The 19581-nt window shown below is 46.1% G+C and overlaps 2 protein-coding genes across 3 annotated transcripts in view; one reads left to right on the top strand and one right to left on the bottom strand.

Moving 5' to 3' along the window:
* Positions 1-8409: 8409 nt before the first annotated feature.
* On the top strand, positions 8410-17090 carry NELFB (negative elongation factor complex member B). Its single transcript, XM_072124896.1, has 13 exons — positions 8410-8748; positions 10132-10295; positions 10637-10736; positions 10815-11045; positions 11891-12076; positions 12521-12633; positions 12771-12873; positions 13488-13583; positions 14487-14629; positions 14822-14928; positions 15082-15223; positions 16359-16467; positions 16559-17090. The coding sequence occupies exons 1-13, from the start codon at positions 8647-8649 to the stop codon at positions 16697-16699; spliced, it is 1737 nt and encodes a 578-aa protein (XP_071980997.1). The 5' UTR covers positions 8410-8646; the 3' UTR covers positions 16700-17090.
* The window catches only part of LOC140077608 (uncharacterized), a 20481-nt gene continuing 17934 nt past the window's right edge, over positions 17035-19581 (bottom strand). For both annotated transcript variants that reach the window (XM_072124898.1, XM_072124897.1), the window contains exon 7: positions 17035-19578. In XM_072124898.1, coding sequence (XP_071980999.1) covers positions 18468-19578 — 1111 coding nt within the window. In that variant the 3' untranslated portion in view covers positions 17035-18467. The remainder of the gene's footprint in view (positions 19579-19581) is intronic.

Raw genomic sequence — 19581 nt, 5'->3', positions numbered from 1 at the left:
GTCCTCCATGATGTGACATGTAATACACATATAAGGCTGTGTCCTTCATGATGTGACATGTAATACACATATAAGGCTGTGTCCTCCATGATGTGACATGTAATACACATATAAGGCTGTGTCCTCCATGATGTGACATGTAATACACATATAAGGCTGTGTCCTCCATGATGTGACATGTAATACACATATAAGGCTGTGTCCTCCATGATGTGACATGTGATACACATATAAGGCTGTGTCCTCCATGATGTGACATGTAATACACATATAAGGCTGTGTCCTCCATGATGTGACATGTGATACACATATAAGGCTGTGTCCTCCATGATGTGACATGTAATACACATATAAGGCTGTGTCCTCCATGATGTGACATGTGATACACATATAAGGCAGTGTCCTCCATGATGTGACATGTAATACACATATAAGGCTGTGTCCTCCATGATGTGACATGTAATACACATATAAGGCTGTGTCCTCCATGATGTGACATGTAATACACATATAAGGCTGTGTCCTCCATGATGTGACATGTAATACACATATAAGGCAGTGTCCTCCATGATGTGACATGTAATACACATATAAGACTGTGTCCTCCATGATGTGACATGTGATACACATATAAGGCTGTGTCCTCCATGATGTGACATGTAATACACATATAAGGCAGTGTCCTCCATGATGTGACATGTAATACACATATAATGCTGTGCCCTCCATGATGTGACATGTAATACACATATAAGGCAGTGTCCTCCATGATGTGACATGTAATACACATATAAGGCAGTGTCCTCCATGATGTGACATGTGATACACATATAAGGCTGTGTCCTCCATGATGTGACATGTAATACACATATAAGGCTGTGTCCTCCATGATGTGACATGTGATACACATATAAGGCAGTGTCCTCCATGATGTGACATGTAATACACATATAAGGCAGTGTCCTCCATGATGTGACATGTGATACACATAGAAGGCTGTGTCCTCCATGATGTGACATGTAATACACATATAATGCTGTGCCCTCCATGATGTGACATGTAATACACATATAAGGCAGTGTCCTCCATGATGTGACATGTAATACACATATAAGGCAGTGTCCTCCATGATGTGACATGTAATACACATATAATGCTGTGCCCTCCATGATGTGACATGTAATACACATATAAGGCTGTGTCCTCCATGATGTGACATGTGATACACATATAATGCTGTGTCCTCCATGATGTGACATGTAATACACATATAAGGCTGTGTCCTCCATGATGTGACATGTGATACACATATAAGGCTGTGTCCTCCATGATGTGACATGTAATACACATATAAGGCTGTGTCCTCCATGATGTGACATGTGATACACATATAAGGCTGTGCCCTCCATGATGTGACATGTAATACACATATAATGCTGTGCCCTCCATGATGTGACATGTAATACACATATAATGCTGTGTCCTCCATGATGTGACATGTGATACACATATAAGGCTGTGTCCTCCATGATGTGACATGTGATACACATATAATGCTGTGCCCTCCATGATGTGACATGTAATACACATATAAGGCTGTGTCCTCCATGATGTGACATGTGATACACATATAAGGCTGTGTCCTCCATGATGTGACATGTGATACACATATAATGCTGTGCCCTCCATGTTGTGACATGTAATACACATATAAGGCTGTGTCCTCCATGATGTGACATGTGATACACATATAAGGCAGTGTCCTCCATGATATGACATGTGATACACATATAAGGCAGTGTCCTCCATGATGTGACATGTGATACACATATAAGGCAGTGTCCTCCATGATGTGACATGTAATACACATATAAGGCAGTGTCCTCCATGATGTGACATGTGATACACATATAAGGCTGTGTCCTCCATGATGTGACATGTGATACACATATAAGGCAGTGTCCTCCATGATGTGACATGTAATACACATATAAGGCTGTGTCCTCCATGATGTGACATGTAATACACATATAAGGCTGTGTCCTCCATGATGTGACATGTAATACACATATAAGGCTGTGTCCTCCATGATGTGACATGTGATACACATATAAGGCTGTGTCCTCCATGATGTGACATGTGATACACATATAAGGCTGTGTCCTCCATGATGTGACATGTGATACACATATAAGGCTGTGTCCTCCATGATGTGACATGTAATACACATATAAGGCTGTGTCCTCCATGATGTGACATGTAATACACATATAAGGCTGTGTCCTCCATGATGTGACATGTAATACACATATAAGGCTGTGTCCTCCATGATGTGACATGTAATACACATGTAAGGCTGTGTCCTCCATGATGTGACATGTGATACACATATAAGGCAGTGTCCTCCATGATGTGACATGTAATACACATATAAGGCAGTGTCCTCCATGATGTGACATGTGATACACATATAAGGCTGTGTCCTCCATGATGTGACATGTAATACACATATAAGGCTGTGTCCTCCATGATGTGACATGTGATACACATATAAGGCAGTGTCCTCCATGATGTGACATGTAATACACATATAAGGCAGTGTCCTCCATGATGTGACATGTAATACACATATAAGGCTGTGTCCTCCATGATGTGACATGTGATACACATATAAGGCAGTGTCCTCCATGATGTGACATGTGATACACATATAAGGCTGTGTCCTCCATGATGTGACATGTGATACACATATAAGGCTGTGTCCTCCATGATGTGACATGTAATACACATATAAGGCTGTGTCCTCCATGATGTGACATGTAATACACATATAATGCTGTGCCCTCCATGATGTGACATGTAATACACATATAAGGCTGTGTCCTCCATGATGTGACATGTAATACACATATAAGGCTGTGTCCTCCATGATGTGACATGTAATACACATATAAGGCTGTGTCCTCCATGATGTGACATGTAATACACATATAATGCTGTGTCCTCCATGATGTGACATGTAATACACATATAAGGCTGTGTCCTCCATGATGTGACATGTAATACACATATAATGCTGTGCCCTCCATGATGTGACATGTAATACACATATAAGGCTGTGTCCTCCATGATGTGACATGTAATACACATATAAGGCTGTGTCCTCCATGATGTGACATGTAATACACATATAAGGCTGTGTCCTCCATGATGTGACATGTAATACACATATAAGGCAGTGTCCTCCATGATGTGACATGTAATACACATATAAGGCTGTGTCCTCCATGATGTGACATGTAATACACATATAAGGCTGTGTCCTCCATGATGTGACATGTGATACACATATAAGGCTGTGTCCTCCATGATGTGACATGTAATACACATATAAGGCTGTGTCCTCCATGATGTGACATGTAATACACATATAAGGCTGTGTCCTCCATGATGTGACATGTAATACACATATAAGGCTGTGTCCTCCATGATGTGACATGTAATACACATATAAGGCTGTGTCCTCCATGATGTGACATGTAATACACATATAAGGCTGTGTCCTCCATGATGTGACATGTGATACACATATAAGGCTGTGTCCTCCATGATGTGACATGTAATACACATATAAGGCTGTGTCCTCCATGATGTGACATGTAATACACATGTAAGGCTGTGTCCTCCATGATGTGACATGTGATACACATATAAGGCTGTGTCCTCCATGATGTGACATGTAATACACATATAATGCTGTGTCCTCCATGATGTGACATGTAATACACATATAAGGCTGTGTCCTCCATGATGTGACATGTAATACACATATAAGGCAGTGCCCTCCATGATGTGACATGTGATACACATATAAGGCTGTGTCCTCCATGATGTGACATGTAATACACATATAAGGCAGTGTCCTCCATGATGTGACATGTGATACACATATAAGGCTGTGTCCTCCATGATGTGACATGTGATACACATATAAGGCTGTGTCCTCCATGATGTGACATGTGATACACATATAAGGCTGTGTCCTCCATGATGTGACATGTAATACACATATAAGGCTGTGTCCTCCATGATGTGACATGTGATACACATATAAGGCTGTGTCCTCCATGATGTGACATGTGATACACATATAAGGCTGTGTCCTCCATGATGTGACATGTGATACACATATAAGGCTGTGTCCTCCATGATGTGACATGTGATACACATATAAGGCTGTGTCCTCCATGATGTGACATGTAATACACATATAAGGCTGTGTCCTCCATGATGTGACATGTAATACACATATAAGGCTGTGTCCTCCATGATGTGACATGTAATACACATATAAGGCTGTGTCCTCCATGATGTGACATGTGATACACATATAAGGCTGTGTCCTCCATGATGTGACATGTGATACACATATAAGGCTGTGTCCTCCATGATGTGACATGTAATACACATATAAGGCTGTGTCCTCCATGATGTGACATGTAATACACATATAAGGCTGTGTCCTCCATGATGTGACATGTGATACACATATAAGGCTGTGTCCTCCATGATGTGACATGTGATACACATATAATGCTGTGCCCTCCATGATGTGACATGTAATACACATATAAGGCTGTGTCCTCCATGATGTGACATGTGATACACATATAATGCTGTGTCCTCCATGATGTGACATGTAATACACATATAAGGCAGTGTCCTCCATGATGTGACATGTAATACACATATAAGGCAGTGTCCTCCATGATGTGACATGTAATACACATATAAGGCAGTGTCCTCCATGATGTGACATGTAATACACATATAATGCTGTGCCCTCCATGATGTGACATGTAATACACATATAAGGCTGTGTCCTCCATGATGTGACATGTGATACACATATAATGCTGTGTCCTCCATGATGTGACATGTAATACACATATAAGACTGTGTCCTCCATGATGTGACATGTAATACACATATAAGGCTGTGTCCTCCATGATGTGACATGTAATACACATATAAGGCTGTGTCCTTCATGATGTGACATGTAATACACATATAAGGCAGTGTCCTCCATGATGTGACATGTAATACACATATAAGGCAGTGTCCTCCATGATGTGACATGTAATACACATATAAGGCTGTGTCCTCCATGATGTGACATGTGATACACATATAAGGCTGTGTCCTCCATGATGTGACATGTGATACACATATAAGGCTGTGTCCTCCATGATGTGACATGTGATACACATATAAGGCTGTGTCCTCCATGATGTGACATGTAATACACATATAAGGCTGTGTCCTCCATGATGTGACATGTAATACACATATAAGGCTGTGTCCTCCATGATATGACATGTGATACACATATAAGGCTGTGTCCTCCATGATGTGACATGTAATACACATATAAGGCAGTGTCCTCCATGATGTGACATGTGATACACATATAATGCTGTGCCCTCCATAATGTGACATGTAATACACATATAAGGCAGTGTCCTCCATGATGTGACATGTGATACACATATAAGGCAGTGTCCTCCATGATGTGACATGTAATACACATATAAGGCTGTGTCCTCCATGATGTGACATGTGATACACATATAATGCTGTGTCCTCCATGATGTGACATGTAATACACATATAAGACTGTGTCCTCCATGATGTGACATGTAATACACATATAAGGCTGTGTCCTCCATGATGTGACATGTAATACACATATAAGGCTGTGTCCTTCATGATGTGACATGTAATACACATATAAGGCAGTGTCCTCCATGATGTGACATGTAATACACATATAAGGCAGTGTCCTCCATGATGTGACATGTAATACACATATAAGGCTGTGTCCTCCATGATGTGACATGTGATACACATATAAGGCTGTGTCCTCCATGATGTGACATGTGATACACATATAAGGCTGTGTCCTCCATGATGTGACATGTGATACACATATAAGGCTGTGTCCTCCATGATGTGACATGTAATACACATATAAGGCTGTGTCCTCCATGATGTGACATGTAATACACATATAAGGCTGTGTCCTCCATGATATGACATGTGATACACATATAAGGCTGTGTCCTCCATGATGTGACATGTAATACACATATAAGGCAGTGTCCTCCATGATGTGACATGTGATACACATATAATGCTGTGCCCTCCATAATGTGACATGTAATACACATATAAGGCAGTGTCCTCCATGATGTGACATGTGATACACATATAAGGCAGTGTCCTCCATGATGTGACATGTGATACACATATAAGGCAGTGTCCTCCATGATGTGACATGTGATACACATATAAGGCAGTGTCCTCCATGATGTGACATGTGATACACATATAAGGCAGTGTCCTCCATGATGTGACATGTAATACACATATAAGGCAGTGTCCTCCATGATGTGACATGTAATACACATATAAGGCTGTGTCCTCCATGATGTGACATGTGATACACATATAATGCTGTGTCCTCCATGATGTGACATGTAATACACATATAAGGCAGTGTCCTCCATGATGTGACATGTAATACACATATAAGGCAGTGTCCTCCATGATGTGACATGTAATACACATATAAGGCAGTGCCCTCCATGATGTGACATGTGATACACATATAAGGCAGTGTCCTCCATGATGTGACATGTGATACACATATAAGGCAGTGTCCTCCATGATGTGACATGTGATACACATATAATGCTGTGTCCTCCATGATGTGACATGTAATACACATATAAGGCTGTGTCCTCCATGATGTGACATGTAATACACATATAAGGCTGTGTCCTCCATGATGTGACATGTAATACACATATAAGGCTGTGTCCTCCATGATGTGACATGTGATACACATATAAGGCTGTGTCCTCCATGATGTGACATGTAATACACATATAAGGCTGTGTCCTCCATGATGTGACATGTAATACACATGTAAGGCTGTGTCCTCCATGATGTGACATGTAATACACATGTAAGGCTGTGTCCTCCATGATGTGACATGTAATACACATATAAGGCTGTGTCCCTCCATGATGTGACATGTGATACACATATAAGGCAGTGTCCTCCATGATGTGACATGTGATACACATATAAGGCAGTGTCCTCCATGATGTGACATGTAATACACATATAAGGCTGTGTCCTCCATGATGTGACATGTGATACACATATAAGGCAGTGTCCTCCATGATGTGACATGTGATACACATATAAGGCAGTGTCCTCCATGATGTGACATGTGATACACATATAAGGCAGTGTCCTCCATGATGTGACATGTAATACACATATAAGGCAGTGTCCTCCATGATGTGACATGTGATACACATATAAGGCAGTGTCCTCCATGATGTGACATGTAATACACATATAAGGCAGTGTCCTCCATGATGTGACATGTAATACACATATAAGGCTGTGTCCTCCATGATGTGACATGTGATACACATATAATGCTGTGTCCTCCATGATGTGACATGTAATACACATATAAGGCAGTGTCCTCCATGATGTGACATGTAATACACATATAAGGCTGTGTCCTCCATGATGTGACATGTGATACACATATAAGGCTGTGTCCTCCATGATGTGACATGTAATACACATATAAGGCAGTGTCCTCCATGATGTGACATGTAATACACATATAATGCTGTGCCCTCCATGATGTGACATGTGATACACATATAAGGCTGTGTCCTCCATGATGTGACATGTGATACACATATAAGGCTGTGTCCTCCATGATGTGACATGTAATACACATATAAGGCTGTGTCCTCCATGATGTGACATGTAATACACATATAAGGCAGTGTCCTCCATGATGTGACATGTAATACACATATAAGGCTGTGTCCTCCATGATGTGACATGTAATACACATATAAGGCAGTGTCCTCCATGATGTGACATGTGATACACATATAAGGCAGTGTCCTCCATGATGTGACATGTGATACACATATAAGGCTGTGTCCTCCATGATGTGACATGTGATACACATATAATGCTGTGTCCTCCATGATGTGACATGTAATACACATATAAGGCTGTGTCCTCCATGATGTGACATGTAATACACATATAAGGCTGTGTCCTCCATGATGTGACATGTGATACACATATAAGGCAGTGTCCTCCATGATGTGACATGTAATACACATATAATGCTGTGCCCTCCATGATGTGACATGTAATACACATATAAGGCAGTGTCCTCCATGATGTGACATGTGATACACATATAAGGCTGTGTCCTCCATGATGTGACATGTCTTGGCTCATGTCTCTCTGCACACATCAATCAGATGGTTATGGAAAGGGGGATGTTGAAACAGCCGGAAGCCTAAGAATACATCACGGTTTCCGACAGGGCGGGATTTACTGGTGGACAGGAAGTGACGTTCCGGTCGCTGAGTGTGCTCCGGAAGTGTCCTGTCTTTTTTGACTGAAGAGCCCGGGACAGGGGTTGTCGTGGATACCAAAGGATTGGAGGAAGATTTAAGGGAGTTTAGGAGCGGGGCCTCGGCCTCGGCCCAGACAAGACCAAACCCAATTGTGGCGCGGAATACCGGCAGGATGTTCGCGGGTCTGCAGGGGCTGGGGATCGCCAATGGAGAGGATCTGAAGGAGACTCTGACCAACTGCACAGAACCCCTGAAAGCCATAGAGCAGTTCCAGGTTGTGTCCCCCTCCTGTAACCAGACTGCCCCCACCCTCAGTAATGACTCCTGTCACCTGACTGCCCCACCCTCAGTAATGCCTCCTGTCACCTGCCTGCCCCCACCCTCAGTAATGCCTCCTGTCACCTGCCTGCCCCCACCCTCAGTAATGCCTCCTGTCACCTGCCTGCCCCCACCCTCGGTAATGCCTCCTGTCACCTGCCTGCCCCCACCCTCGGTAATGCCTCCTGTCACCTGCCTGCCCCCACCCTCGGTAATGCCTCCTGTCACCTGCCTGCCCCCACCCTCGGTAATGCCTCCTGTCACCTGCCTGCCCCCACCCTCGGTAATGCCTCCTGTCACCTGCCTGCCCCCACCCTCGGTAATGCCTCCTGTCACCTGCCTGCCCCCACCCTCGGTAATGCCTCCTGTCACCAGACTGCTGCCCCCACCCTCGGTAATGCCTCCTGTCTCCAGACTACTGCCCCCACCCTCGGTAATGCCTCCTGTCACCAGACTACTGCCCCCACCCTCGGTAATGCCTCCTGTCACCAGACTACTGCCCCCACCCTCAGTAATTCCTCCTGTCACCAGACTGCTGCCCCCACCCTCAGTAATGCCTCCTGTCTCCAGACTGCTGCCCCCACCCTCAGTAATGCCTCCTGTCTCCAGACTGCTGCCCCCACCCTCAGTAATGCCTCCTGTCACCAGACGGCTGCCCCCACCCTCAGTAATGCCTCCTGTCACCAGACGGCTGCCCCCACCCTCAGTAATGCCTCCTGTCACCAGACGGCTGCCCCCACCCTCAGTAATGCCTCCTGTCACCAGACGGCTGCCCCCACCCTCAGTAATGCCTCCTGTCACCAGACGGCTGCCCCCACCCTCAGTAATGCCTCCTGTCACCAGACGGCTGCCCCCACCCTCAGTAATGCCTCCTGTCACCAGACGGCTGCCCCCACCCTCAGTAATGCCTCCTGTCACCAGACGGCTGCCCCCACCCTCAGTAATGCCTCCTGTCACCAGACGGCTGCCCCCACCCTCAGTAATGCCTCCTGTCACCAGACGGCTGCCCCCACCCTCAGTAATGCCTCCTGTCACCAGACTGCTGCCCCCACCCTCAGTAATGCCTCCTGTCACCAGACTGCTGCCCCCACCCTCGGTAATGCCTCCTGTCACCAGACTGCTGCCCCCACCCTCGGTAATGCCTCCTGTCACCAGACTGCTGCCCCCACCCTCGGTAATGCCTCCTGTCACCAGACTGCTGCCCCCACCCTCGGTAATGCCTCCTGTCACCAGACTGCTGCCCCCACCCTCGGTAATGCCTCCTGTCACCAGACTGCTGCCCCCACCCTCAGTAATGCCTGCCCCTCTTCATGTCTCTCTGATCTCTCTCTTGTTGTAGATGGAGAATGGGGTCCTGTTGCCCTCCCTGCAGTCGGCGTTGCCCTTCCTGGACCTGCATAGTATCCCGCGGCTGGAGTTCCACCAGACGGTGTTTGATGAGCTGCGGGAGAAGTTACTGGAGAGGGTGTCCACCATCGCCTCAGAGGGGAAGGACGGGAACAGGTTAGTGCGGCTCCTCACATGTGTGTGATGCTGGGACATCCAGGGCTCTCACTGTCAGTCCATGAGGCTGTCACTCTGCTTTCCAATAACCCTGAGTGGATGTGGCTGCGGCGCATGTATCCGCTTATTATGATGAGGTTGTGGGGTTATATGGAGGTCACCACCTGATTTCTGGATTCATTTATTAATTGCCTATCCCTGAGAGAGGTCATCAGTATTAGGCTTGTGGGGGTCACCCTGACTGATCAGCTTGTTTGGGTCTCAGGCTGCTGTGCTGCTACTCCTGGCATGCTGGGAGTTGTAGTTAGATGTGATGTAATTAGTATTTTCTATGTTACCAGATACAGCAAGTTGGAGGAGCTCCTGGAGAAGTGTTTCCCGCTGGTGAAGATGCCGTCCATCCAGCCTGTGGTCATGTGTGTGATGAAGCACCTGCCCAAGGTGAGGCCTCTGCCTTGTGACTGGTCTGTGCCCGTCCTCTGATGGCACCTGCTCAGCGCTCTGCCCTCTCCTCATCAGGTGCCGGAGAAGAAGCTGAAGCTGGTGATGGCGGACAAGGATCTGTATAAAGCCTGCGCTGTGGAGGTGAAGCGGCAGATCTGGCAGGATAACCAGGCGCTGTTCGGGGATGAGGTCTCTCCTCTGCTCAAGCAGTACATCCTGGAGAAGGAGAACATCCTGCTCAGCAGCGACCTCTCCGTCCTGCACAACTTCTTCAGCCTCTCCCCAAAGACTAGACGCCAGGGGGAGGTAAGTGCGCAGCGCGGACCCCACTATAAATATCCTGCATGGAAGAGTTATAGACAGGGTAAAACTGGTGCAGTGTAACACAGTCTATGGATCTGCTATTGATTAGTAATTAGAGGTGATATGTAATTACTGGTCTAAAGCTTGAGGCTGTAGTTGTCCAGTTTTGTGCACTGTTGGGAAATTCGCTCTTGTGCTGGAGGATCTCCTGGCTTTGTGTGGCCGCTGTGCGATGTCATTTGTAGCCGTCACAGGAGAGATGGACACTCAGAGGAAGGTTTCCTTGAAGGTTACAGCTGCATGGGAGGAACGGGGCACATTATTGACCTTTTATTAAAGGACATCTACAACCAGGATGAAGGATTATAAACCAAGCACGTGGACATACTGGTGAGCGTCCCCTCTGGAAAGATCTGCTGTTCATTTAGCTTCCCATTCCCTACTAAAAAAAAAAAAAATTAGAACATTATGCAAATGAGCCTGAGGGGCTCCAGGGTCCATAGATTTTTATAGAGTATGGAGCCCCACAGGCTAATTTGCATAATTTGTTTTAAGTTTTTTTTTTTTTTTTTTTTATAAAACCAGGGAATAAGAAGCTTAAGGAACAGCAGATCTTGCCAGCGTGGTTGTGCACACCAGCCATGTCAGCGTGGGATGGGGGAACGCACACCAGCAATGTCAGCGTGGGGTGGGGGGGTGTTCGGCGGCGCACACACCAGCAATGTCAGCAGGGGGTGGGTTAGGGGGGATTGCAGTGCACACCGGCATGTCAGTATGTTTGGTTTACAATCCTTCATCCTGATGTGATTTCGGTGGTTGTCATTCCTCTTCCTCCTTGTCCCTCTCAGGTGGTCCATAAACTGACTCAGATGATTGGAAAGAATGTGAAGCTGTACGACATGGTCCTCCAGTTCCTGCGCACTCTCTTCTTGAGGACACGAAATGTTCACTACTGCACGCTGCGGGCGGAGCTCCTCATGTCCCTACATGACCTGGATGTCAGTGAGATCTGCTCTGTGGATCCCTGTCACAAGGTAACAGATTCTCAGGGCCCCGGCATTTTTATATTGCTAACTATCTGTGTTGTAGGGGTCTGACACCCGCCCCTCACTGTGATCAGCTGTACTCCAGGTGCTGGGGCTATACGGGATGGATAGCTGTAACAGCTGATTAGTGAGGGGTCTGGGGGTTGAACCCCACGGATCACATACTGGTTACCTATCCTCTGGGTAGGTCATCTGTATGATAGTTACCAGGAAACCCCTTCAGTCTGTATTAGTTATTTCTAGTCATCGTAGTGACCTTTGTCTATACTGTACAGTCCTAAACATGACTCGTCTCTGTTCAGCCGCTCCTCCATGCCTTACACTGCAGCTAAAAAGGGGCTGAGGGAGAAGGCCACACGTGGACAGAATGATTATTATATACCCGCAGCGCCAGCGTCCGCCCCTCATGCTTTCCCTCTTATCTTGGCGCAGTTTACCTGGTGCTTGGACGCCTGCATCCGCGAGAAGTATGTGGACGCAAAGAGAGCGCGAGAACTACAGGGATTTCTGGATGGCGTGAAGAAGGGGCAAGAGCAGGTTCTGGGGTGAGGACACGGCAATGTGAGCTCCTTGGTTCTGGGTGGCGCTGGTCTATGTTCTGTGCTATCTCCCTGTATTGTGACATATTTTGGGGGGTGTATTAGAGGTAGATGTTAGCGATTTTCTATTTTGTCCATAACAGGGACTTGTCAATGATCCTGTGTGACCCCTTTGCCATTAACACTTTAGCGCTGAGCACCATGCGGAGCCTGCAGGAGCTGATCACCCAGGAATCACTACCCAGGGTGAGTGACCCAAATACTTAGAGGTTGTAAACAATTGGAGAGGAGGGGCTGCATTTACACTGCTTGTTGCAGTACTGCCTATAGACTGGAGTGGTGCTGTTTGAAGCCTCCAGGTGAGTATTTATAATGACCTCACTCTGTGCTATACTTGTAGTAGTTGTGATGAAGAGGTTTATCCGATGCCCCCAGTGTTTTGTGCAGTAACTTCATGTGGCCACTAGATGTCACCACTATGATGGATAATAAAACTGCACATGTCACAATGTTCTCTATGTATCTCATGGGTTTTCCTGGATCAGGAATTTTGTGATCTCTTCCAAAATCTCAGATCAGAGGGGTCCTGCACCAATTGAAGGACCTACAGCGCTCCTGTCCCAATAAAGGGGTTGTCCCAAATTGAATGTCATCTCCCATACACTGTGGAAAATGGTGGGTACAGGATCCCTGTTCTTGTGATCAGTGCGGCCCCCATCAATAAAGTGTTTATTCTCGATCTGTGAAAAGAGGTGAACAAACATGGAACAAACTCTTTGCTATTCTCATCCCAGAATCTCTGAAGGTTTTATGTTCCTGAGACTCTTTATGAATTTTTTTGTGATGGTTTTGCCTTGCAGGATAACCATGAATTGCATCTGCTGCTGAGAATGCTTTCCCTGGGGCTCGGAGCCTGGGACATGATAGACAGTCAGGTGTTCAAGGAGCCAAAGCTGGTAAGTCCGAGCCGAGCAGTGGAGTATTGTGGGTCTCTGCAGGTCAGGGATTGTAGGCATTGGACATATAAGCATCTGCTGATGATATATGGTGCCCACTAGTCATCACATACAAATACTTCAATTATTACATCATATCTAGTAGATGCACCTATATAGCCCTTATACCTACCTACAGAACGTTCATATCAATAGATCACTTAAACCTAAAAACCATGCAGGCTCCCAGATAGTCCCTTTATAATAAAATATTATAATTATTAGACCTGATTAAAAAAAGTGTGGAAACCGTTACCAAATAGGAGGTGAAAGCAGAGAACTCCAACCCATAAGGAAATGCTTCATAGACCGGTGCCAACTTTGGATCGGGGCTCCATATAAACTTGCACTGCCTTCATGATCCTGCTTACACCTTAGAATACACATATATGCTACACAGACCTATACACACAGCACCGTACTTGTATACAATATATACAGTCCATTATGTCCACACTGGATCAGTCAGTCACTGGATCACTGGATCAGTCTTCATATTTAAAAAATAATAAGAATAAAGTAGAAATTTATTTCCGGCGATGCCTGGGGCTTGCACTGCAGTGGTGGCGCTGCTTGATGACATCATAGAGTGTGCGCAGGCAGAGCACACAGACCTTTCTCTGCATGCTCCTCTCTTTTAAACAATTGTCTAACATTACATTACTATTCTCCTCCCGCATTGTGTCGTCTGTCAGATGTGCGCCCCCTACATCACCACTTCTCGGATACATGATAGGTAATAGATTTTAGGGGTCAGGCACTAAGAAGTCTCATTGGGTGGTTGGAGCTTAGTCCTGTTTCAGTAGTGACAACAATGGCTACATCCGATGTTGGCAATGATCAGGGTTCTTCTTGTTTTTGCAGGATGCGGAGCTGATCACCAAATTCCTGCCTCTCCTGATGTCCTTGGTAGTGGATGACTACACCTTTAACGTGGAGCACAAGTTACCGACTGAAGAGAAGGTGCCAGTCACGTACCCCAATACCCTGCCTGATGTCTTTACAAAGTGAGTAGAGTGGGTTAACATTACTTTTAAAGGGATTATACCAGTTAAGACCTCTATCCCCAGCGATCACAAGTGGCCACAACTGGATTATATACACTTTTTACATTAAGCATTAGACTAGAATTATGCTTGTATTGATATAAATGTATTCTGGAGAGATTTGTGATGTCTCATGTGATGTCCGTCTGGCAGGTTCCTTCTGGAGAACAGAATCGCCTGTGAGATTGGACTCTATTACCTCCTACACATCACAAAGCAGAGGAACAAGAACTCTCTCCTCCGCCTGCTGCCCGCCATCAGTAAGTGCAGCTCTTACCTCCAGCGTGTGCTACTATAGATGGCCTTGTCCTCTGTATCACCAGGGGTGTCCTCTCTATAGTAATCTAGTCACGGCTTGCCCAATAGTCTTGTGCCCGCCATGGTGATGTCTTTCCCTTCTCATCTATTTCTAGAGGAGACCTACAATGACACGGGCTTCACAGACATCTTCCTGCACCTTTTCACCAGTAACCTGACGCTGCTCTCCGAGGAGTTTGGTTCTGAAGAATTTTGCGGCCACATCTTTGAAGGTTTCTTCCTCGTCTCCCTCACCAAGTAAGTGCTCCCTATAGACTCCATATAACATCCAGCAAGAGAGCTGCCACATTAGAGGATTATTTTGGCTGAATGTCCCCCTTAAACTCGCCCTACTGCTCCTAGCAGAATCACTGTTCTCTATAGAATCCCATTTGTACCCAGGAAGTGTCAAAATATAGGGCAGTGCCCTAAGATCCGCTATAGATTCCTTCTCTGGAGGTAAAGCAGGTCTCCAATAAATACTTGGATTCCCCATGAAATAACAATTCTATAGTAACTTCTCTTAGAACTGTGTGTTGTAGTGTAATTCCTCCTGGAAGTGTGTGAAGCAGGTAGGTAAGTGATTCTGTTGTTCATGTAGTACATCCCTAGAAGGTCTGGTATAGGCGCATAGAAGGGAATGTAACACCCAGCTGTCAATTCATTCATACATTTTCAGGAGGGATAGCAGAGGAACATCGCAGAAAGGTGCTCTACAAGTTCATAGTTTCATAGGGGATAGAAGTGTTTAGTAATCAGACATGAGAGAAATGTGGACTGGTCCTCTGTGAGAAGAGAAGCCTAAGTAATAAGTTCCCCCCTACAAGTGGTACATGGCAATGTGCGTGTCCTAGTCAGAATCCTCTGAAAATGTCAATAATCCTTCTTGTGTACTCAACACGGCAAACACCACATGACGTCCCTCTCCTCCTGGATGGAAAATGTCTCCATTGTGATCCGGGCAGAGTAAATGTTTGCTGGTGTTCTGATAATCTCGGGTCAGGTCTCCATCAGGCAGCCCGGGTATTTCTCAGGCCGCAGTGTTAAAGGGAAGGTCAGGCTGCCTCGTAAATGTGCATTAAAGGGGTGGTCCTGAGGATGGAAGCTGGCAATCTTCTTGGCAGCAGTCGAGCTGCTAGGACCTCACAAGAACACGGGTACCGTTCCCACTAATTGATGAGGTGACTGGATGAGCATTTGTCCTGCGGCTTCATTTAATGTTTATGGGAGCAGTAAAGATCTCTGATGGATCGCGGTCTCTGTTATTACCCTCTGTTGTACCCCAGAATATACGGGGTGCCTGTGCAGGATGTAACCAGAGGCACCATAGCAGTGAGTGGAGCAGCCGTGCAGACTTGTCAGTTCTGACCTGTTTCCTATAACATGTCTGCAGGAAGGAGAACATCCACAGACACGTCCTCAGACTGCTGCTTCACCTCCACCACAAAGTGGCACCTACCAAGCTGGAGTCTTTACAGAAAGCCTTGGAACCTACCAAAACAGTAAGTTGGGGGTGGTAGATGGCACATTATTGTCAGATATCTCCAGAAAGTATAGAAATTGTCCTGTCCATGTCTGCTTCTTGCCTTACAGAGCGGAGAACCAGTTAAGGAATTGTACAACCAGTTGAGTGAGAAGCTCCAGCAGAAGAAACCCAGCCCCCCTGCTGCAGAACCAGAACCCGCTGCTATGGACCTGCCCCTGCACAGTGTGCCCACACCACCCGTGGTTTAGGATCTGACATGGACAAACCAGTGTCTGGCAGATGCTGTGTATCCGGACTATGACCGGCCTGGTAACTGCTGCCCAGAGGGGCTGATTGGGTTATAGGGTCTTATTTAAAGGGGTTGTTTCAGATTTCCAGATATGTCCTACCAGTGCCCCCTGCTGGAATGGACATGGCTGACTCGTAGATCATTACCCTGTGGAATTGGGGGGACAAGTGCCCCATATTTTGCTGGGTCTACCCCTGTATATACCCCCCCCCCCCCCCTGTGTGTATCAGCCAATTACATGATGGCATTACTGCCCGGTGCTATGTGATGCACAAACCAAACTCACATCTTGTGATAAAATAGATTTTGTATTTTTACTGTAAGGAAATAAACATTTTGTGTTTTTCATAGTTTTCAGTTTCTTCGTGCGAGGAAACGTCAGATAAATGACTAGAGTCCAGATTTAGCAGCAGCAGGTGAGATAATACATAGAATATAGAGATACAAGGACTCCGGACCACACAATATGCTGTGCAATGGTTACCCTGGTAAGTAGCAAAACATCGGGTGCTCGTTATCGATCGTTCGGGCCGAGCGTCGCCCACTTTCATTTACATTGTGTCTATAAACACAATTCAACTAGTGGATGCAGCCTGAGGCCGTGTTCATACGTTGCATTTTAAGCTGCAAATCCAAGGGCTTCTCCCTGTGGTCACGTGTTCAGGTAGCATTGTGTTTTGCTACTTTCAATGGAAACGCGTATCCAATCTTCCTGAGCCCCGCCCACCGTTTATAACAGATTGTGTTGCATGACATCCGTTTTGGTAATGGTGATTGTCTCTGAACCTTCACCATTCAGCAGAATGGAGATTACATCTCTTCCTTTACATGAGAATCGGACATGTGAAAGGGCTGCAATATAGCGCCCCTTGAGGTCATTTACATAAGAGCGCCTCCCCTGGCAGTCGGAGTACACTACTTGTTATTTCACAGTCGAAGATGAAAAAAAGCTCCTATTTTCTTACATCTCTTCCTTTACATGAGAATCGGACATGTGAAAGGGCTGCAATATAGCGCCCCCTGAGGTCATTTACATAAGAGCGCCTCCCCTGGCAGTCGGAGTACACTACTTGTTATTTCACAGTCGAAGATGAAAAAAAGCTCCTATTTTCCAAACTTTTATACTTGTCTTCCTAAATTCTGTGTGTGGTTTATGTGCCAAAGAGCCGGGTCCAAACACATCAAAAAATAGGAGCAGACCCCAGCAGAGGACAACAGACAGAGCTACACCATGTCCCCCTGAGCTCTGCTGGGAGGTGGATAACACTGTAGACGGTCTCCAGGGCCTTAATGTCCATTTATGTATCCGTGTGATGCGCCTGCAGATGATAAATGCCACTTTGTCGTCGCCATAATTGAGATGCAATGCGCGTTTAGTTAGGTCAATTGAGAGAGCAGTGTGCAAGTATAGTGTTTTCATGCCATGGTTGAGGATTATACTCCTGTGTGCTGTCAACACTACGTATAAATCTTAATTTATTGTATATGTCGTGTCGCGGTCTGTGCTGCGACACAGTATACGCTGTAGGTTTGTGCAAATGTATGTAACTTTGACTTATGCTCATTCAATAAAGCCACCTTACGGCAGCTGCTGACCACCTGTATGAAAATACTGCTGTAACACACAAGGAGCGCTCCATGAAGCCACCTCTCCTCCATCAGGGCAGAGCATGGAGTATGGGCACATCAGGAGCTGTGGAAGGAGTCCAGTATCCACGTGCCCCATCCTAGTCCTCATCATGGTCTTCCTCAGTCAGTAGGATTTTGGGAATGTCTGCGGGAATTTCCTGTGCCTCAAACTTCCCCTGAAATGAGATGGAGAGATCCACAATCCTGTCCATAGGACGGCTGCTCTTCCTTGTGACGTCTCCAGTTATGGACAAGCTTTGGGCAGATACTGAGGATCCACCTGGACCAGGTAACATGCAGGACTTCCTTAAGACGCTCTTACTAAAGCTGGGTCCTCGGGGTGTACATGCCTGCAGGTCCCTGGGCTCGTTCCTCTTAGCTGGAGCTCCCCTCTGGCTGCCTGGGGGTGGAGGAACATGCATGGTCCAGTCTACACTGTTATCAGGGGTGAACTCAAACCTCAGCTTGGGAATGAAGACTGCACTTTCATCTGTACTTCTGGTGAGGACCAGGACTCCTTGGCTTTGTCTTATTACCTCATTGCTTCTTGACCAGACACGTTGCTTTTCTGTTGCCTTTTGTTCCTCGGGGAGTAAATTTGTCCCTAAAATTTTCTCCCCCAACAAGTCATCATCTGTGTTGGACTCTGCGCTCTCCTCCCCTACAGGTGGCTGTACGTCATGGTCCCTGGTATTGGGGTCTTGCAGGTGACTGGAGTGACGTGCTGCTTCTGTGGAGGTCGTACATAGCCCATCCATCACACTGACCTCAGGACATGGAGGTTCTGTGATGGCAGTAGGAGACTGCCTCTGATTTGTAGTCTCCTTCTCTTGTGAAGATGATTCTGTGTCTCCTGGAAGCTTCTCTTGGCCATCTCCAATCTGCGAGTGACCAGAAGTGGTGACTAACCTGTTAGGATCTGCTGTCTCCTCAGATGTTGTATGAAGGTCGGTGAGATCATCCTGTATGATGGCTTCTTCTGAGTGACCAGCATTGTCCTGGACAGAGGGTCTGGTGTCATGTGGGTGAACTCCAGGCTGGCCAGCTTGTGGATGGCCATTACACACTTGATCAGCACCACAGGATCCGGATTCATCAGAACCTTTATCATCCAGGAGGAGCGCATTGATCTGATCAGTCAGTGGGAGGTCTCCAGGAGGGTCTTCAGGTGCTGGACTCTTCTGTCCTCCAGCCTGGACATTGTGGTCTCTG

Source organism: Engystomops pustulosus, chromosome 9 (genome assembly GCF_040894005.1).
Source record: "Engystomops pustulosus chromosome 9, aEngPut4.maternal, whole genome shotgun sequence".
Classification (NCBI taxonomy): domain Eukaryota; kingdom Metazoa; phylum Chordata; class Amphibia; order Anura; family Leptodactylidae; genus Engystomops; species Engystomops pustulosus.
The sequence above is the reverse complement of the archived record's forward strand: the minus strand, read 5'-3'. Positions and strand labels throughout refer to the sequence as shown.